This window comes from Hyla sarda, chromosome 5 (genome assembly GCF_029499605.1).
Source record: "Hyla sarda isolate aHylSar1 chromosome 5, aHylSar1.hap1, whole genome shotgun sequence".
Classification (NCBI taxonomy): Eukaryota; Metazoa; Chordata; class Amphibia; order Anura; family Hylidae; genus Hyla; species Hyla sarda.
In genome coordinates this window covers 365,172,743-365,193,638 of record NC_079193.1, presented here as the reverse complement: position 1 = coordinate 365,193,638, position 20,896 = coordinate 365,172,743, and the positions used below count along the sequence as shown (strand labels likewise).

Below are 20,896 nucleotides of genomic sequence, written 5' to 3'. Positions count from 1 at the left end.
CCAGTAAGGTCTGAGGTTAAACTATGGTGCTCTTGTACAACTTCTCCCCACAGGCTTCTTCCCTCATCTCTTCAACCTATCTCTGATTAGCTCTTATGAGGGACAAGACTCTAGACTCTTTCACTTTCTTTTTCTTATGTAGAGAGACAGTAATACAGAAAGCTTTTCCTTGTCTAGAAATTCCCTAAGTATGTATGTGCATGTATTGTATGTATTAACCCTTTGCTCACATGTCAAACATGGAGCAAACACAGTTAGGGTACGTTCACACGGGAGCACATCCGCAGCGTATTTGACATTGCGGATGTGCTGCCGGCACACACAGAGTAAAGGCAAAGCGAACTCCCTGCTGCTGCTGTCGTAGCTCTGTTTGTCCGATCGTGACTGCCAGTGGGAAATCTACAGATACAAGGAGACACAAAGAGCTACAGCAGCAGCAGGGGACTCGCTGTGTGTGCCGGCAGTGCATCCGCAGCGTCAAGTACGCCATGGATGCGCTCCCCTGTGAACATACCCTTACTGTATAAAACAATTGAATATTACACACAATACAAAACACATACAAAACAAGGCACATCCCAGAGGGACACTGCAATATTGTGTCATTACTGTGACTGGTTGGCCCTCTTGTGTAACGTCATCACTATGTATCTCTAGGTTATCCTGCAGAAGTGTGATGTGGTAGGGGACCCAAACAGGGGCAGTAAAGAATAGTATAGAAGCCAACTCTATTTCATATTTTTTATCCACAGAATACTTAAAGAAATGCTTATAACTTAAAGCTGCTCTGGGACCAGCATAGGGTAGAATGAAACTTGCTAGCTTAAGGATGTATAGTTTTATTTTTATTTTATTTAGCTCAATATATGATATATATAGCTCTTTAGCTGGTGCCAGGACTCACATATAGAAAAAGCCTGTGAGTTCTGCTCCCCCCCTCCCACATACCTTTTGCACTCATAAAGAAAATGCATGACTTATTTTGTCCTATCAACTCTTAGAGAAAGCCTGTGAACTCTAAATTGGGGTACGATTAAAGGGGTACTCCAGTTCTCCAGAGTTCTGAACATTTTGTTCAGAATGCTCGGAGCTGGTGGCTGTGATTGTGATGCGACCGCCACGCCCCCTCGTAACATCACGCCACGCCCCCTCCATGCATGTCTATGGGAGGGGGCGTGTTGTCCACTACATGAATGGAGTGGGCGTGGCATGACATCACGAGGGGACGTGCCCATGATGTCACGACCACTGCTGCAAGGATAGGGGATAAGATGTCTGATTGCACGGTGTCCCACTGCTGGGGCCCATCGTGAGCACCCAGCTTTCTAAACAAACGGTGGGTGCTTCGAGAGATCGCGGTGGGCCCCAGCAGTGGGACACCGTGCGATCAGACATCTTATCCCCTATCCTTTGAATAGGGGATAATATGTCTAGCAGTGGAGTACCCCTTTAACAAAGCATGAGATTCACATTTTCCCTTTCCACACATAGTTGAGGCATCTAATCCCATATATTCAGGTAAGTAAAATACCAGGGTGGACAGTTTATACCAACCTGACGACGAGGACGCCTTAACTGGTTTCGAAACAAAGTTGCTTTGCATTAAGAATCCAACTGATATTACTTGATGTGTTGGCCATTTATGTGAACCAACAACTCTTTCCCTGTTCCCCCAGGTACCTACCTGAATAAGTGGGATTTGATGGATACAGTTTAGCCATATGGTTAATGCTGGTGTCGCTGCAGGCAGTACTGCATGGAGTACACAAATATACGAGGTCCCATCTCTACCGGTCTCCCCTTTTTCATGATTTCTGTCAGATTTTGTGAGCATACACATAAATAACTTTTTCTCTATATGTTTGTATACATGTAGGGCTGTCAGTCCCTGGTATGGCCCCTTTCACACTACTGTTGTCACATGGTAGTGTGCGCTTTCTTTTTCTCCCACTACTCCCACTGAAAAACGGCGGTGCCCGATGGACCCCATTGACTATAATGGGGTCCATCGGGACCCGCTGTTGCCTGCTGTGCCTCGTCAAACTGACGGCCGTCAAACTGAAAATTAAAAAAAATATATAAAAAAAAAAAAAAAAAGGAGTTTTATGGCCGTTCTGGACGGGGTGCAACGGCAGTGTGGAAGAAGCCATTGGGACGAAAAATAAGTGCAAAGGGGTTTATTAGGAATCATTGGTATCCATCGTGTGGTGGATTCAACATGTGTCATAATTTATATTATTAACAAATCCCAAAGAGATAACATAGGATTATACAATTCAGTTTACTGTGTATAAAAAAAAGAAAACAACATAAATCTGATCATAAAACCAAACTTGTGTTATCAAAGTAAATGGATTGTAAAAAAAAAACCTTCAAAACCATATTAAAGGGAAACTGAGCGATGGCTCAACCCCACTAACTTGAATATACAGATGTTAGTGTGGGTGTGACTGATCAAAACAATGTACTCCTTACCTCAATCCATTTAGCCATTTGTGAGATATAGCACAATCTTGCAATATGCAAATGAGCTCAACTGTATGGAGGCGGGTCTGCAGACTCTTCACCTCTGGCGTTTCTTCTGGTGTGCATCTCCTGGGTTTCTTTCAGTCCTCCCTGCAAAAAGGGGATAAATATTGATGAGCAGAGCGGCACGAACAGGACCGAGGGACCATGTCAGAGGAGCAGATAGTCTTCAGACCCGCCTCCAGTGCAGTCAAGAGTTAATTTTCATATTTAAAGATCAGTCAGTTTCTCTTTACGGAAACGTTTTTCTTTTCCGTTTTTTTTCATAATTTTAACTTAATGTTACTAAATGTTAAAATGAAACTCCTCACACAAAAACTATTACTGAATTATACTATTTACTGAATCTCTAGGCAATGTATACAGTTCTATTCCTGGTACCTGAAAAATGCTACTTACATCTGTGAAAAACTACAAGGAAAACCAAATAGACACAGTGAGTATTTATGTTTTATATATATATATATATATATATTGATTTCATAGTCAACAACAGATAGATAGATAGATAGATACAGTGAGGCAAAAAGTATTTAGTCAGCCACCAATTGTGCAAGTTCTCCCACTTAAAGAGATTAGAGGCTGTAATTTTCATCATAGGTTATAACCTCAACTATGAGAAACATAATGAGAAAAAAAAATCCATAAAATCACATTGTCTGATTTTTGTAGAATTTATTTCCAAATTATGGTGGAAAATAAGCGTTTGGTCAATAACAAAAGTTCATCGCAATACTTTGTTATATCCCCTTTGTTGGCAATGACAGAGGTCAAACGTTTTCTGTAAGTCTTCACAAGGTTTTCACACACTGTTGCTGGTATTTTGGCCCATACCTTCATGCAGATCTCCTCTAGAGCAGTGATGTTTTGGGGCTGTTGCTGGGCAACAGAGACTTTTTAACTCCCTCCAAAAGTTTTCTATAGGGTTGAGATCTGGTGACTGGCTAGGCCACTCCAGAACCTTGAAATGCTTCTTACAAAGCCACTCCTTCATTGCCCGGGCGGTGTGTTTGGGATCGTTGTCATCCTGAAAGACCCAGCCACGTTTCATTTCTGGCGGCGTAGTGTGTTACTGATGGTAGCCTTTGTTACTTTGGTCCCAGCTCTCTGCAGGTCATTCACTAGGTCCCCCAATGTGGTTCTGGGATTTTTGCTCACCATTCTTGTGATCATTTTGACACCACGGGGTGAGATCTTGTGTGGAGCCCCAGATTGAGGGAGATTATCAGTGGCCTTGTATGTCTTCCATTTTCTAGTAATTGCTCCCACAGTTGATTTCTTCACACCAAGCTGCTTGCCTATTGCAGATTCAGTCTTTCCAGCCTGGTGCAGGTCTACCATTTTGTTTCTGGTGTCCTTCGACAGCTCTTTGGTCTTGGCCATAGGGGAGTTTGGAGTGTGACTGTTTGAGGTTGTGGACAGGTGTCTTTTATACTGATAACAAGTTCAAACAGGAGCCATTAATACAGGTAACGAGTGGAGGACAGAGGAGACTCTTAAAGGAGAAGTTACAGGTCTGTGAGAGCCAGAAATCTTGCTTGTTTGTAGGTGACCAAATACTTATCGTCCACTTAATTTGCTAATAAATGATTTAAAAATCATTTTATAGATTTTTTTTCTCATTCTGTTTCTCATAGTTGAGGTATAACCTATGATGAAAATTACAGGCCTCTTATCTTTATAAGTGGGAGAACTTACAAAATTTGTGGCTGACTAAATACTTTTTTGCCCAACTGTAGATATGAGAGAGAAAGATTGATAGATAGACAGGCAAAAGTCCAAGGAATCACAGCACTAAACAGGCTCAGGATCTTGTGCAAAAGCTGGAGTATGGGATAAAATAAAAGACTCCAGCTTTTGCACAAGATCCTGAGCCTGTTTGGTGCTGTGATTCCTTGGACTTTTGTATTTGCACCAGGATTGCCCGCCAGGCTTAACACTTGCACAGAGGCTTCCACCTGATGCTGTCTTCATCCTTCCCTAGACAGACAGAAAGATAGATATGAGATAGAAAGATAGATAAATAGATATGAGATAGATAGATAGATATGAGATGATAGATAGAGAGAGAGATAGATAGATATGAGATAGATATGAGATAGATAGATATGAGATAAATAGATATAAGATAAATAGATATATAGATAAGGGAAAGAAGATATACATAGGAAAGCTAAAATCCTGTTTCAGTTCCTTATAAGAAATCTTATGGAATATTCCGCCGTACAGTAAAATCCCAGGATCTTGCCCGTAGGATATTTCGCTGATATGTCATCATCTGCTACATACAGACTTTGTCTACTTAATAGAACAAGAGGTTTTAGATATCATCCCTTTTAGTTCAGTGTTACAGTTCATGTAGTATGAGAAGTATCCGGATGTCAGTCACCTTCCCCGCAAGCTACAGTAACTGCACTAATGAACTCGCTCCATTTCCCCTCCATGGCTGGTTGGTTCCATTATGTCTCACAAGTGCCTGGTATATAGAACGCAGGAAATCTCTGCAGAGCTCTACTGTGCTAGGAAGGGAGGGCTGGACAGAGGAGCAACTTCAAGCATCTAGGTCCCTACCCAAAATATGTGCAATTTTGGGTATAGTACACAGTGACTGTGTGCTGCAGCACTGGTGTGTACTGCTGGTGTTGTGCACAAATGCTTTTTTTTAAGTGTACTGTAGCACATTTTTCTCCCCTCATAAGTGCCTAGCACATACGTACATCTATGTAGAGTACTATTGTTACGCCGAGCGCTCCGGGTCCCTGCTCCTCCCCGGAGCGCTCGCGGCGTTCTCCTCTATGCAGCGCCCCGGTCGGACCCGCTGACCGGGAGCGCTGCACTGACATTCACGATGGGGATGCGATTCGCATAGTGGGACGCGCCCGCTCGCGAATCGTATCCCAAGCCACTTACCCGTCCCGGTCCCCGGCTATCATGTTCTGGCACGCGCGGCTCCGCTCTCTAGGATGCACGCGCGCCAGCTCTCTAAGATTTAAAGGGCCAGTGCACCAGTGATTGGTGCCTGGCCCAATCAGTCTGATTAGCTTCCACCTGCTCCCTGTCCATATAACCTCACTTCCCCTGCACTTCATTGCCGGATCTTGTTGCCTTTGTGCCTAGAGAAAGCTACTACTGTGTTTACCATTACTGTGTTCCTGACCTCCTGCTATTACTATTGACTACGAACCTTGCCGCCTGCCCCGACCTTCTGCTACGTCTGACCTTGCTTCTGCCTAGTCCTTCTGTCCCACGCCTTCTCAGCAGTCAGCGAGGTTGAGCCGTTGCCAGTGGATACGACCTGGTTGCTACCGCCACAGCAAGACCATCCCGCTTTGCGGCGGGCTCTGGTGAAAACCAGTAGCAACCCTAGAACCGGTCCACCGACACGGTCCACGCCAATCCCTCGCTGACACAGAGGATCCACATCCAGCTAGCCGAAACATAACAACTATTTTGTTCCTGTTAAAGTCTCAAGGGCCTAGATACTGTGAAAGGCCCGGCAAAAGTACTCACCAGCTGGTGTTGTACACTAATACTTTTTTAAGCGTACTGTAGCGCATTTTTCTCCCCTCATAAGTGCATAGCAAATACGTAGATCTAAGTGGTGTACTATTTTTTTCCTGTTAAAGTCTCAACTTCCTAGATACTGTGAAAGGCCAGGCAAAAGTACTCACTGGCTGTTGTTGTACACAAATACTTTTTTAAGAATACTGTAGCACATTTTTCTCCCCTCATAAGTGCATAGCACATAAGTACATCTACGTGGTGTACTATTTTGTTCCTGTTAACCCCTTAAGGACTCAGGGTTTTTCAGTTTTTGCACTTTTGTTTTTTCCTCCTTACCTTTTAAAAATCATAACCCTTTAAATTTTGCACCTAAAATTCCATATTATAGCTTATTTTTTGCACCAGCAATTCTACTTTGCAGTGACATTAGTCATTTCACTAAAAAATCCACGGCGAAAAGGAAAAAATAATTCATTGTGCGATAAAATTGAAGAAAAAAATTAATTTTGTAACTTTAGGGGGCTTCCGTTTCTGAGCAGTGCATTTTTCGGTAAAAATAACAAATTTTCTTTATTCTGTAGGTCCATACGATTAAAATGATACCCTACTTATATAGGTTTTCTTTTGTCGTACTTCTGGGAAAAATCATAACTATATGCACGGAAATTAATATGTTTAAAATTGTAATCTTTTGACCCCTAGAAAATTTGTATTTTTCTGACTTTTTGATTGCTTTTTATTCATTTTTTCATAATATAAAAAGTTACCAAAAATACGCTATTTTGGAATTTTTTGCACGTAGGCCATTGACAGTGTGGTTTAATTAACAATTTTTTTTATAATTTGGACATTTCCACACGTGGCTATACCACATGTTTACTTTTATTTACACTTTTTTTTTTTATGGGAAAAAAGGGGGTGACTCTTACTTTTATTAGGGAAGGGGTTAAATGATCTTTATTAACTTTTTTTTCACACTGGAGGCAGCTAACCGACCCTCCGCTTGCTTTCTAGCTGATCTGGACATCACGATTTCACCGCGATGGTCCCGATCAGCCCGACTGAGCTGCCGGGAATGTATTTTTATTACTTTAGACGCGGCAATCAACTTTTAAAGGACCGACCCGCTATGACGCCATATCACCCTTTCCAGCCTTTTGCAGGTCTACAATTTTGTTTCTGGTGTCCTTCGACAGCTCTTTGGTGTTGGCCATGGTGTAGTTTACAGTGTGATTGTTTGAGGTTGTGGACAGGTGTCTTTTATATTGATGACAAGTTCAAACAGGAGCCATTAATACAGATAACAAGTGGAGGACAGAGGAGACTCTTAAAGAAGAAGTTACAGGTCTGTGAGAGCCAGAAATCTTGCTTGTTTGTAGTTGACCAAATACATTATTTTCCACTATAATTTGCAAATAAATTCTTCAAAAATCAGACAATGTGATTTTATGGATTTTTTTTTCTCATTCTGTCTCATAGTTGAGGTATACCTATGATGAAAATTACAGCCTCTCTACTCTTTTTAATTGGGAGAACTTGCACAATTGGTGACTGACTAAATACTTTTTTTGCCCCACTGTAAGAAAGATATGGCTGAACATTTTCACATGTCTGATTTTTAAATAATTAAGTGCCCTCATAGTGAAAGGATCCCAAGTTAGTTCTTGAATTAGCTCCACCACCATATCTTCTTCATACATGAAAATACTGCTCCAACTCTCATCTGCCCTTAACCTGCTCTACAGTGTAAATTGATCCCAGGAGAATGTGGGAGACCCACCCCAGCTAATATCATTAGTCAAGACTCACCGAACACTATACAAATTACCAGTGACCCTAAGCCTTTCCTAAAGTGATCCTGGGAACTATAGCGCTATAGGTTAAAAGCGCTACTCCACTGTCCCAGCATTCTGAACATATTGTTCTGAACGCTGGGTGCGGGCTTCGGGGGTTGTGACATCAGGGCCACGCCCCCTGTGGCGTCATGCCATGCCCCCTCAATGCAAGTCTATGGGAGGGGGCATGGCAGCCACCACGCCCCCTCCCATAGACTTGCATTGAGGGGGCATGGTGTGACGCCACGAGGGGCATGGCTGTGACGTCACGACCCCTGCAGCCCGCAACCAGCATTCGTTATAAAATGTTCCAAACGCTGTGGCAGTGGACTAACCCTTTAACATCTGCTGTGGATAAAATTTTTGAGAGGTTTCTGTGCCATAATGGAGTATCTTAATGATAATGTGGGACATTTATGAAAGCATTTATTAGTTGTTTTTTTTGCTTAAAATTTTTGCAAAAAAGTCGCATGTTAGACTACTCTATTTTTTTGTGTGACTTTTTGATTGTGCAGTGCCCTAAGCAAAAAAATTAAACTTGCTTACCAAAGCAAAAAGGGATTTTTGTCTTGCAGTCGCAACAAAGTCACATTGCATGAAAAAAACTACCAAATTTACTCTAGCTAAAACATGGAGCAGAAAAAGCCACTACCAAAGAAAAAAAAAACTATTGCTTACATGCAACAAATTTATCAACAGGCGGCAACCAGTTGATAAATAAGTCGCACATAAGCAATATAATTGTAAGGAAAAAATAACAAAAAAAAAAGGAATACATAAGCAAACATTGATAAATGTCCCCCAATAACCTTCTAACACAGCACCAACATGGAATCTGCGACTATGGGAGAATGTATGTAAATTGGTTATAACTGGCTCAGTGATAGAAAGTAGACGGTGGGGATCAACGGAACTTACTCTGGTTGGGAGACATTTACTGGTAGGGACCATAGGGGGCAGTACTGGGTCCACCAATATGTTTATTAAAGACCTTGTAGAGGGATTACAGAGTAGAATCTCTATATTTGCAGATGACACTAAACTGTGTAAGGTGATCACCACAGAGGAAGATAACATAATATTACAGAGGGATCTGGGGAAGCTGGAGGCTTGGGCACAGACATGGCAAATTAAGTTTAATGTGGATAAATGTAAGGGGATGCACTTGGGCCATAAAAACAACATGTACAATTATGCGCTAAATAATAAAATATTAAGTAAAACTTCTATGGAAAAGGACTTGGGGGACTGGTCAACAGTAAACTCTACTTTAGTGATCAGTGGCAGGTAGCTGCTGCCAAGGCTAATAAAGTCATGGGATGTATAGAGAGGCATAGAGGCTCATGACAAGGACAGTTTTTCCTCTATGTAAATAATAACATAGTTTGTAAGATTGAAAAAAGACAAGAGTCCATTGAGTTCAATCTAAACGCTACTGTGTTGATCCAGAGGAAGGCAAAAAAAAAAAAACATGAGGCTGATGACAATTGCCCCATGACAGAGGAAAAATTCCTTCCCAATATGTGTTGTTTCCCTCTTCATAAGCTCAAAACAATCATGGGAGTGGTTACCATGATCCTCTTCATCTTGATCCTCTTCATCCCCTTTATTTCCCCACTCAGGAAGTGGAAGCAGGGTGGAGGGGTTAAGAACCTTAGGACATGAGAACATTAGGAGAGTGACATTGTCGGGTATCAGGAGTGAGCACTGTAGTCTGAGATGTCTTGCTGTGGAGAGATGTTTTGGCTGAGTCTGGTTAAGAATTGCAGAGATGTCATGAGGAGCCAGAAGAATGAGATCATGACCAAGAACTAGGTAAGAAGTTTTGACGAGGAGAGCTTTGCAGCAAAGACAACTCTAAGGCAGGACGGGCCTCCTCTGGCCACAGCATCGAGTCTGCAAGAGTAAAATCCAATAGGTCTTGTCCTGCTGCCTAGGACACCAGTGTCATGTTCCTGTCGTTCCGAGACAAAGAGCTTGAAGTGTTTGTCATAGTCTGGCAGGCCAAGTGCAAGTGCTGAGAAGATGGCATCCTTTAGTTTCAGGTAGGGATCGACCGATTATCGGTTTGGCCGATATTGTCGGCTCATAATCACGATTTTGGACATTATTGGTATTGGCAATTACCTTGCCGATATGCCGATAATGCCCCGCGACGACTGTCACCGCCACTGCCCCATTGCCTCCCCATCCTCTGGCTACATACTGCCCCATTGCCTCCCCCCATCCTCTGCCCATGTACCGCTGCCACTGCCCCATTGCCTCCCCCCATTCTCTGCCCACATACCGCCGCCGCTGCCCCATTGCCTCCCCCCATCCTCTGGCCACATACCGCCACCGCCCCATCGCCTCCCCCCATCACCGGTGTTAATTACCTGTTCCCGAGGTCCACGATACTTCTGGCTCCTGCTCTGTTGCTGTGCGCTGCACTGCGCTGCGTAATGACGAGTGACGTCCCCAACGCGACATCACCGTCAGTGCGCACAGTGACAGCGAAGGACGCCGACGGAGCCAGAAGTATCGCGGTCCCCAGAAACAGGTAATTATAATACCGGGGATACGGGGAGGCGATGGGGGGGTGGCGGCGGTATGTGGGCAGAGGAAGGGGGGGTGGCGGTATGTGGGCAGAGGATGGGGGGGGGAGGCAATGGGGCAACTGTGGTGGTTAGACTCAGGACCCCAGGAAAGGCAGGGGGAGAGAAGCGGGCGTTGGCGGCGGTCTCTGGCCCGGCAAAAGCCGCTGCAGTTCATTGATTTAAAGCGCCCGCTTTAAATCATTGATCTGCAACGGCTTCTGCCCCGCCGGTGGGGGTTGAAACAGCCGATAACTTATACCGTAATAAGTTATCGGCTATCGGCCCGAAAGTTGACAGATTATCAGTATCGGCCCTAAAAAATCGATATCGGTCGATCCCTTGTTTCAGGAAGTTGGAATTAGTCTCCTCAGAGAGGTCAAAGGGGTCCGTCTTCAAAGCATTATAGAGAGATTGCATCAATAGAGAGGCTTCTGAGATCCATGACCGACAGTAGGAGATCAGTCCCAGGAAGGCATGTAAAGCTTTTGGTCTTGCTGGTACAGGGATGTCCTGTATGGCTTGAATTCTGTCTTGAGTAAGGTGTCTGGTGTCTTGTGAGATGCAGTGGCCAAGGAACACAACTGAGGTGAAACACCACTGAAGTTTCTGTTTTGAGGCTTTGCAGCCTTGGTCAGCTGGGTAAGGCTACATGCCCACCACGTTTTCCCTACATTTTGAACTATATACGGCTGGGGAGAGGGGGGCGGAGAGTCGGGGCGGGGCAACCCCATGCTGCCATATGCGGTCCCCTATCTAATGTATTTCAATGAGCGATCGGAGTGAAACGCTGCCTCCGGTCAGATCCGTTTTGCCCCGTATACGGTTTCCCGACCGGACCTACAAACGTAGTCCCCTATCTAATGAAATACATTAGAAAGGGGACCGCATACAGCAGCATGCGGTTGCCTCACCCCCGACTCTCCACCCCTTCTCCCCAGCCGTATACGGTTCAAAACATAGGGAAAGCGTGGTGTGCATGTAGCCTAACAGAGGAGACTTTCAGAATGTTTTTCTGCAGATGGAAGGTCCTCAGCACAGTACAAAGAAGATCATCCACGTAGCTAAGTACCACGGATGGGTTCTGTTCTTATCAGGTGGATAAGATGAGAATCATTGCTTTAGCAAACTGGCTGGGTGAGTTTTGAGCTCCTTGGGGCATGACAATCCAAGTGTACTGCTGTCCTTCATGGGTGAAGATGAATAAATACCAGCACCTGGGATCTCGAGGTATGCTAAAGAAAGCATTACTGAGGTTGACCACAGTGAAATACTTTGCAGTAGGGGGGCACCCTTGACAGCAGAGTATGGGAATTGGGGACAATAGGGGTGTCTAGTACTGTGGCTTCATTCGCGGATATAAGATCTTGAACCATACTGTACTTCTCAAGCTCTCCTTTGGCAGTCCTTTTCTTGACCGGGAATAGGTGCGTGTTGCAGGGGGAGGTGGCTTGAGAGCCCCATTGCTGACCAGTGTGTGGACTTGTTCAGAGAGAGCCTCAGATTGGGCAATCTTAAGTGGCTACTGGGGTTTTCTAGGTAGCGGGGCTCCTGGCTTGAGAGTGACCATGACAGGTGGGACCTTAAGTTTGCCAATGTCTTCTGGACCAGTTGACCAGAGGCTGACTGGTATATGGGCAAGTACATCTGATGGGACTGTGGAGGTGGGAGTTTTATGGAGAGCCAACATGATCGGGATGGAGCATAGAGCAGAGATATGCTTAATCTCCAGAGGGGAGGAGATGGATATAGTTCCAGCTTTGCTAAATTTAATGGAGGCTTGGAATCTGGAGAGAACGTCTGCTCCTAACTGGTTCAGTGGACAAATGTCTGAAACTACAAACCTGCCCAGTAGGTGGGGGAAGTTTGCTATGTGGAGAGGCTTTGTGAAGGGATTAGTTGGGGGAAACGCCATCAACCCCTACACATGAGACATCTATATTTGAGAGGAACGACTCAGTTGGCAGGTCTTGTGCCCTAATTACACTTCTGGCTGCACCTGTGTCAATAAGAAAGGTTGTAGGGTGCCCTTGAATGGGTAGTGTCACTTTAGCAGAAGGGCCATCCATGTTGGTTGAGGATACTGTCATAGAAGGTGAGTGAGACACAGGCTTTGCCAAATCCTATGGTAGCAGATCCAGATGATCCTGGGTAGATCTTTGCCCTTGGTTTGGGAAGTATCTGGGCTATTGAGTGCCAGGTGGGTCATTGTATTCTCAGTATTGGTAAATGGCTGAGTACTGTGGGGTCCAGATCTTCTTGGAGATCTGCAGTCACGTTTATAGTGGCGGGGCTTGTGGCAGTTTTAGCAGATTAGAGGTTGGTGCCATCCTGGCGGTGGGCGGTTGGTGGGGAGATCCCCAGTCATCATTAGAGGGGCAGGTTTCTTGGTGAGAGCTTGGCTGGACTCTAAGCCTTTTGCCACTAGGAGTAGGGTGTCAAGTGTGAGCACTCTGTATTCTGGGCGTGACAGAACAAGGCCCTTTAACGAGTCCTTTAGGCCGTTAACAAAGGCAGAGGACAACATCTTTGAATGTGATTTGTTGGATGAGTCAAATCCAAGATCATGGAAGAGCTGCTTGAGTTGGGCATAGAATTTTTCAACAGATTCCCCTTTGTCTTGGCTAACATCATGGACACTAGTTGCTTGATCTGCTAATCTTTCTTGGGCCCATTTTAATAGGCGCTCACAGAAGTAGGTGGTTAGGTAGTTTCCTCAGGGTAAATTCCTTTCTGGAGATGTGGCTCCATAATTGGCCAGTAAGCATCACCAGCCTTAATCTGACATAGGCTCTGTAGATCCTTAAATGAGGCAGAGTTTAAGAATGTTGGATTTCCATACAGCAGTGCGATGGACTTACATATATCTTCATTAAAATATAAAATGTGATTTGACATCAGTGAACTTTACCCCAATGATAATATCTTGCTTTTATTTGTTTATTTGAAAGTTTTTAAATTATGTGTTATGTAACTCCTGTGATTACATTGGGTCTTATATATATAGAGTGTCTGTTTTTAAAATCACCATGCCTGATGAAGAGCCCTGCTCGAGCTCGAAACCTGTTGTTGCACTACAAATAAATTCGATTGTTCTTTATTGCACACTCATCCTGTGTGGTCTGAACTGTTATTTACAAGAGGACAAGCACCTAGCAAAATCCTATTTTTACGGACCTGATCCGCCTGCCACTTAGTATACACATTAGGACAGGTTACAGAGATATCTTTTTATCAGAGAAATCCCGTACATGTGCACATACCAGAGACACTATACACCGTGTCTCTATTAAACTACTGGTGTCTTGCCAATTTCACTAATATCCTCACTCACAGACTTCTGGAGTTGATTTTTATTATATCTCTGGAATTCAATCCCTCAGAGACTTTGGGGGGTATTCATCATTATGTGTCTATTGTAGACACAGTTCTATCCATTTACACTTCTTGTCTATTGTACACTCTTGCTCAGAATTTACTAAGGCTGTACACTCCTTTGATAAATCTTGTGCAAATATAGAAACACCCCCCCTCACTCTACTGTACACTCCTTCTCTACCTCACAGGAAAAGTGGACGTAGTGATTTTGTTATATTGCTTTGAGGCCAGGATTCTATTGAGGTTTTTTATGCATCATAAAAAACGCCAGAAAAACTGTCCTAGTTTTTTCCTGCGCTTTGTCAGTTTTTCTTGTGTTTTTTTTTATAGCATTTTTGCTGGTGTGTGGAAACAAAAAAATTTACAAATTTTTTTTTCTTTTAAATTTAGATACGTGAATGAGGAGGACTATGTCAGATTTTGTGGATTGCGATGATGACCAGCGTTTAAAAAAAAAATGTCAATAAAAGGGTTAACGAGGGCTGTGGGGGAGTGTTTTTTTAAATACATTTTTTTTCCATTGTGTTGTGTTTTTTATAATTGAATTTTCAGGCTTAGTAGTGGAAGGTGTCTTGTAGACAGAATCCATTACTAAGCTGGGGCTTAGTGTTAGCCCCCAAAACAGCTAGTGCTAACCCCCAATTATTACCCCGGTACCCACCGCCACAGGGTTTCCAGGAAGAGCCGCTACCAACAAGCCCGGAGCGTCAAAAATGGCGCGCCTAGGCGATAACAGGCTGGCGTTATTTAGGCTGGGGAGGGCCAGTAACAATGGTCCTCGCCCACCCTGGTAATGTCAGGCTGTTGCTGCTTGGTTGGTATCTGGCTGATACTGAAAAAATGAGGGAACCACACACTTTTTTTTATTTATTTAAAAAAAAAAAAAAAACAACGCATAGGGTTCCCCCTATTTTCAGTATCAGCCAGATACCAACTAAGCAGCAACAGCCTGACGTTAACAGGGTGGGCGAGGACCATTGTTACTGGCCCTCCCCAGCCTAAATAACCCCTGTGGCGGTGGGTACCGGGGTAATAATTGGGGGTTAGCGCTAGCTGTTTTTAGGGCTTAATGCTAAGCCCTGGCTTAGTAATGGATTCTGTCTAAAAGATGGCTTCAACTACTAACCCTGAAAATTCAATTATAAAAAAACACGGACACATTGAAAAAAAATGTTATTTAAAAAAAAAACACTCCCCCACAGCCCTCGTTAACCATTTTATTGAAATAAAAAAAAAAAAACGCTGGTCATCGTCGCAGTCCACCGAATCTGACGTAGTCCTCCGCACTCACGTATCTGAAATGAGAAGAAAAGAAAAACAAGAAATATGGGTTAGTACATTTTCTGTGCTCTCCCCTGGGAAGAGCGCACATAATGCAGCATGTTCCTAAACAGGGAGCCTCCAATTGTTGCTAAACTACAACTCCCATCATAGGGGGCTGTAGTTAACAACAGCTGGAGGCACACTGGTTGCAAAACACTGAGAGTTTGTTACCTAACTCAGTGTTTCCCAGCCCGTGCGCCTCCAGCTGTTGCCAAACTACAACTCCCAGCATGTACGGTTTGTCAGTGCAAGCTGGGAGTTATAGTTTTGGAACAGCTGGAGGCACACAGGTAGGGAAACACTGAGTTAGGAAACAGACAATGTTTCCCAACCAGTGCGCCTCCAGTTGTTGCAAAACTACAACTCCCGGCATGCCCAGGCAGTCCAGACATGCTGGGAGTTGTAGTTTTGTAACATCTGGCCCTTCAGATGTTGCCTAACTACAACTCCCAGCATGCCTGGGCAGTCTGGGCATGCTTGGAGTTGAAGTGTTGCAATATTTGGAGGCACACTGGTTGGGAAACTCAGTGTTTCCCAACCTGTGTGCCTCCAGCTGTTGCAAAACATCAACTTCAAGCATGCCCAGACTGCCCAGGCATGCTGGAAGTTGTAGTTCGGCAACATCTGAAGGGCCAGATGTTACAGAACTACAGCTCCCAGCATGCCTGGACTGTCTGGGCATGCTGAGAGTTGTAGTTTTGCAACATCTGGAAGAGCACAGATTGGAGACCACTGCACAGTGGTGTCCAAACTGCGGCCCTCCAGATGTTGCAAAGCTGCAACTCCCAGCATGCCCAGACAGCAAAAGGCTGTCTGGGCATGCTGGGAGTTGTAGTTTTGAAACTCCTAGAAGCAGCGGTGAATATCACTTTACGGCGATCTTCACTGCTGCTTCCACTTACCTGTGGCAGCTGCCTTCTAGACGGTCCCCGGTCCTTGCAGTCCCCGCCGGTCCCACAGCAGGTATGTGCCGGGGCCCCCCGCAGCTCCCGGGATCCTCTTCCCCCACTCTACCCGACTTCTAGGAGCGCGGGATCTGAACTTTAACCCCCCACAGTCAGCGATCACTGTGATTGGTCCACAGGGACCAACCACAATGATCGCTGGCCAGGACCATCCACAGATGGTCCTGGGGGGGGGCTTGCAGAAGTTGTCCCCGCTGGTAACGGCGGGACTTCTGCCAGTTAACCCGTGCGATGCCTCGCATTGCCGGGTTAACTGCATGACATATATAAAGGTCATGATGCGCGAACTACCTGCACATCATGACATTTATATATGTCATTCTGCGGGAACGGGTTAAATTGGGGGGGGGGGGGGGCACTGATGTAATGCGGATCGCAGCAGATCTCCAAAATGATCTGCTGCGATCCGCATTTAAATTAAAAAGCCGGTGGTACATGCAGCTACATCGCGCTGCCACCGGCTTCTATATAGACTGTAATTATTCATAATCCCTGCCGGGAGAGGGAAGCTCTGATTGGTGGATAGCTATTGACCAATCAGAGCTCTCCTCTCCCGACGGTCGGGGATCATGAATTATGACAGCTGTATATAGAAGTCGTGTCAGCGCAGTGAAGCCACATGTACCGCTGGCTTTTACAGTTACTAAATGCGGATAGCAGCGGGTTTCTGGATAATGACCTGCTGCGATCTGCACCTCAGCCCCTGGACTATAACTCCCATCATGGGCAGAGTCTGTCCATGATGGGAGTTGCAGTCCTTACTGTGTGAAAATACACACTTTGGTACGTGTCCTCCGAGGTGGTGTATATTTGCGCAAAAAAATGACACGTGCGTCCAAAAAAAAAATGTAGTTAGTAAATCGATGTCTACGGGAAAATGGCTCTACGGTACACCCGAAGGGTGACATCTTTAGAAAAAGTTCCACCAAAAAAGACGCACAAAAAGAACGCAGAAAATATCATTGCGCAAGATTTTGTGCAAGAAAATACACTTAAAATTACTCTATATAGATTGATGAATCCCCCCCTATGTCCTTATTTCTGGGATCCCATTCACACACATAGAGAGTTATGACAGTGAGGATCATGGAAATGTCTTATAGGCAGAGGAACTCTCGTGTTATACTTTTCTGTATACACGCTTGTTCAAGACACGTCTTACTACAGTGGCTGTTTGAACTACTGGCGTCCAGCACCTACCAACTAATACTCTGACTAATGGAATTATCTGTAGCAGCAGTTATTAGTGTCCTCTCCTATTCAATCTCCCTGAGACCCAGCCCTTCCTCCCGAGAACACACACACACACTCTCAACATGTATACTCGGGTAACAGGTTCTGCAAAAAAAACTCAGAGCAAGAACTGTTACAGTACCTGTCTTTTGTGTTGGCCATGAGCCAGTCGGCTAAGTCATAAAAGGCAAATCAAGCTGGGTTGCAAAAAAAATTGTCCTACAGTACTTTTTGAGTTGATCAGGCTCGTCTGTGTCCCATCTGTGCGATTTGGTTGGTCTGGCCCAATGTCTTGTCTTGCGACTGCCACCCGGTATTAGTACTCGAAGTCCCTGTTCGGGCGCCAACTCTTTCCTTCAGAGGCCTACTGGAAATCTGTTCCCCTCCAAAATTAATTATTATTAAAAATGATGCATGCATCGGAGCGAATAACACACTATGACACATTGTTCAGGGTAAAGAAATTCTTCCTCATGTTTATTACAGCATTATTCACAGGTTATATAGACTTCAGAATCAACATAAATTACCACCCACATTATTGATTATTATTAGTGACATGTGTGTGTGTGTGTGTGTGAGTGTGTGTACGTGTATGTGTGTGTGAGTGTGTGTGTGTGTGTATGTGTGTGGGGTTTTGTATGCACAAGTTGACTTGTTTGCTCCTAAGCACTAAGCAATTAGAACCTTGTACTTCTCCCCCAGATGTCCTACTAACATTATTTTATCTCTCTCTGCAAACAGTTCAATCTTGATTGTCAGGCTTCTTTGGGGGGAAGGCGGATTTAAAGTGTACCTCTCATCAAAAAAACTTTTGATATATTACAGATTAATGTGTGCAGAATAACTTTACGATTGCATGTTATTAAAAAATATGCTTCTTTCTATTTAATTTTCCACTTTGAAGAAATGACCACTAGGGGTCTCCCTACCAGTCCTGGCCGCAAGCATTTCAGACTCATGCTGGAGTCCTAAACACTACGAGCTGCCAGTCTGCTTTGTTCACAAAGGAGAACACTCAGAGCTGCTAGCCTGCTTTGTTCACAGCCTGTTTGGCTGTGAACAAAGCAGGCTGGCAGCTCTGAGTGTTTAGGACTCCAGCATGAGTCAGAAATGCTTGCTGACGGGACTGATCGGGAAAAATACAATAGAAAGAAGCATATTTTTCATTAACATTCTATTGGAAAGTTATTCAACATTCATGAATCTAAAATATATCAAAAGTTTATTTGATGAGAGGTGCCCTTTAATCTTGTCCGGTCAGCTAATATGAGCATAAAAACTAAGCAGATGTAAAATATGACATTTTATAACAATTAACCAACTATAATTTATATAACTATATATTAAATCCATAACAAGAGAACAATCTAAAGACACAGTTCACCCCCCCCCCCCCCCTCATTGGTACACCAAAATTAGTAGAGATTAAAGGGTGGAAAACTTTTTTTAAAATCAACTGGTGCCAGAAAGTTATACTGATTTGTAGATTACTTCTATTTAAAAACCTTAATGCTTCCAGTACTTATCAGCTGCTGTATACTACACAGGAAGTTATTTTCTTTTTAAATTTCCCTTCTGTCTGATCACAGTGCTCTCTGCTGACACCTCTGTCCATGTCACGAACTGTCCGGAGCATGATCCGTTTGCTATGGGGATTTGCTCCTGCTCTGGACAGTTCTTGACATGGACAGAGGTGTCAGCAGAGAGCACTGTGGTCAGACTGGAAGGAACTACGCAACTTCCTGTTGAGCATACAGCAGCTGATAAGTACTGAGAGGATTAAGATTTTTAAATAGAAGCAATTTACAAATCTGTATGACTTTCTGGCACCAGTGGATTTAAATTTTTTTGTTTTCCACCCTTTATAGGGCTCTCACTGGATGCAGCCGCCATGGCAGTCAGCTCCATCATCACCCAAGGTCCTGAGCCAACAATTGCTTTTGCAGGGGGAAGTTGTAGCCAGCCGAAACATTTTCTGTAAAAACATGAAAAATGTAGTGTTACATGGCAGCCAATCTAATGCATAACTGTCCATGTTTGTTCTGGCTCATAGAGGGGGTCCTGTGCAATAACATCAAACAAAACCATATGTTCTATATGGGTGTGTACACATCATGGAGAAGCTTCTCTGTAGCAGCATTCACGTTCTGGTGCACTGAGCCATTCTTGTATTAAATGGACGACCACGAAAGGCACCATGTACTACTACATAGCCTTGCTGACTATGGCAAAATCTGCTTTTTGACAGAGGTGTCATGAAAAAAATGAGAGACAACCCCTATAACCCCTTAAAGAGGTACTCCTGACATCATGGCCAAGCCCCCTCATGACGTTATGAAACCCCCCTCAATGCAAGTGATGTCACAACCATGCCCCCTCCTGACATTACGCCATGCCCCCTCAATGCAGGTCTATGGGAGGGGGCGTGGTGTTGCCACACCCCCTCCCATAGACTTGCATTGAGGGGGCGTGGCATCACATCACAAGTGGCATGGCCGTGACATCACGGTCCCAGCTTTTTTAGTCCCCATAGGAGACTATTACATATAATCTTCCGATTGCATACACTGAACAATGCTGTTCCATAGCACATCGTTTATCAGTGTTATCAGTGCTCCATTAGTATAGGCTGCTGAGGCTTTCTGCACTATTGGAGCGACGATTGGACAAGCCAGAGGCAGTTAGGGACCCTCCATCATTCCTCTCAGCTGATCAGGACCCTGTGATTTCTTTGTGGTGGTCTCGATTAGCTAACTGGCAACGTCATGTTCCTGCTTTAGATGTCTAGGCATCTAAAGGGTTAATAGCAACTGAGACCAGGGCCGGTTTTAGACTAAGTGTGGCCCTGGGCAAAAATGAAAAATGGGGCCCCCAGATTGCGTGACCAAAGATTACTATGTTGCGCCCCCTGAATTGTGCTGCATCTCGGCTAATGTGAGTAAATGAGACTGCGCTGCAAACCAAAAATGGCTGGGACTACAACATGAGAAACGTAATAATTCCATCCAGGATAAATTAGCGGCTGCGGTAATTTGGGTGTTGCAATGTGACCCCATTTAGTGCAGATCAGCTCAGCTCCCCCCTTTGCAAGAACGAAGTGGATGGACACCTGTGGAGCCACAGCAACTTGTAAGGACACGTAGAGAAATCCGGCGCAAAATGGCTTCATAAAATGTATGGTCACAGGAAACCAAAGGGTCACAGAAAGCCACAGGGTCACAGAAAGCCACAGGGTCACAGAAAGTCGTACATTTTATGATGCTGTTTTAAGGGTTTAATAAACCACCTAAAGAGCAAGAACTGATTTGTGCTGGATTTCTCTATGTGTGACCACATTTACTTACATTAGATGAGATTCATACGACTAAGGCTCAGTGACTCAAGCCGAAACGCGTCACAAGTTTTCGTGTTCCTGTTTGTTCTCCATGGCTTTCTAATAGAGTACCTGTTCCCTTAGTCAAGTGCTAGACGATCCTTTCTTCATTTGCTATTTGTCAGGGCGGAGTACACGCCTGGTCCGCGCTCCTACTACGATGGGGAGCTGTTACGAACTTTG

The 20,896-nt window shown here is 44.4% G+C and overlaps 1 protein-coding gene across 8 annotated transcripts in view; it reads left to right on the top strand.

Moving 5' to 3' along the window:
• Nucleotides 1–20,896, top strand: part of LOC130274443 (otoconin-90-like) — a 191,126-nt gene that overhangs the window by 66,668 nt on the left and 103,562 nt on the right. For 7 of the 8 annotated variants that reach the window (XM_056522778.1, XM_056522777.1, XM_056522781.1 and 4 more), the window contains one exon: nt 2,880–2,962. The exons of the other annotated variant lie outside the window; for it this stretch is intronic. In XM_056522778.1, coding sequence (XP_056378753.1) covers nt 2,880–2,962 — 83 coding nt within the window. The remainder of the gene's footprint in view (nt 1–2,879; nt 2,963–20,896) is intronic. 8 annotated transcript variants of the gene reach the window in all.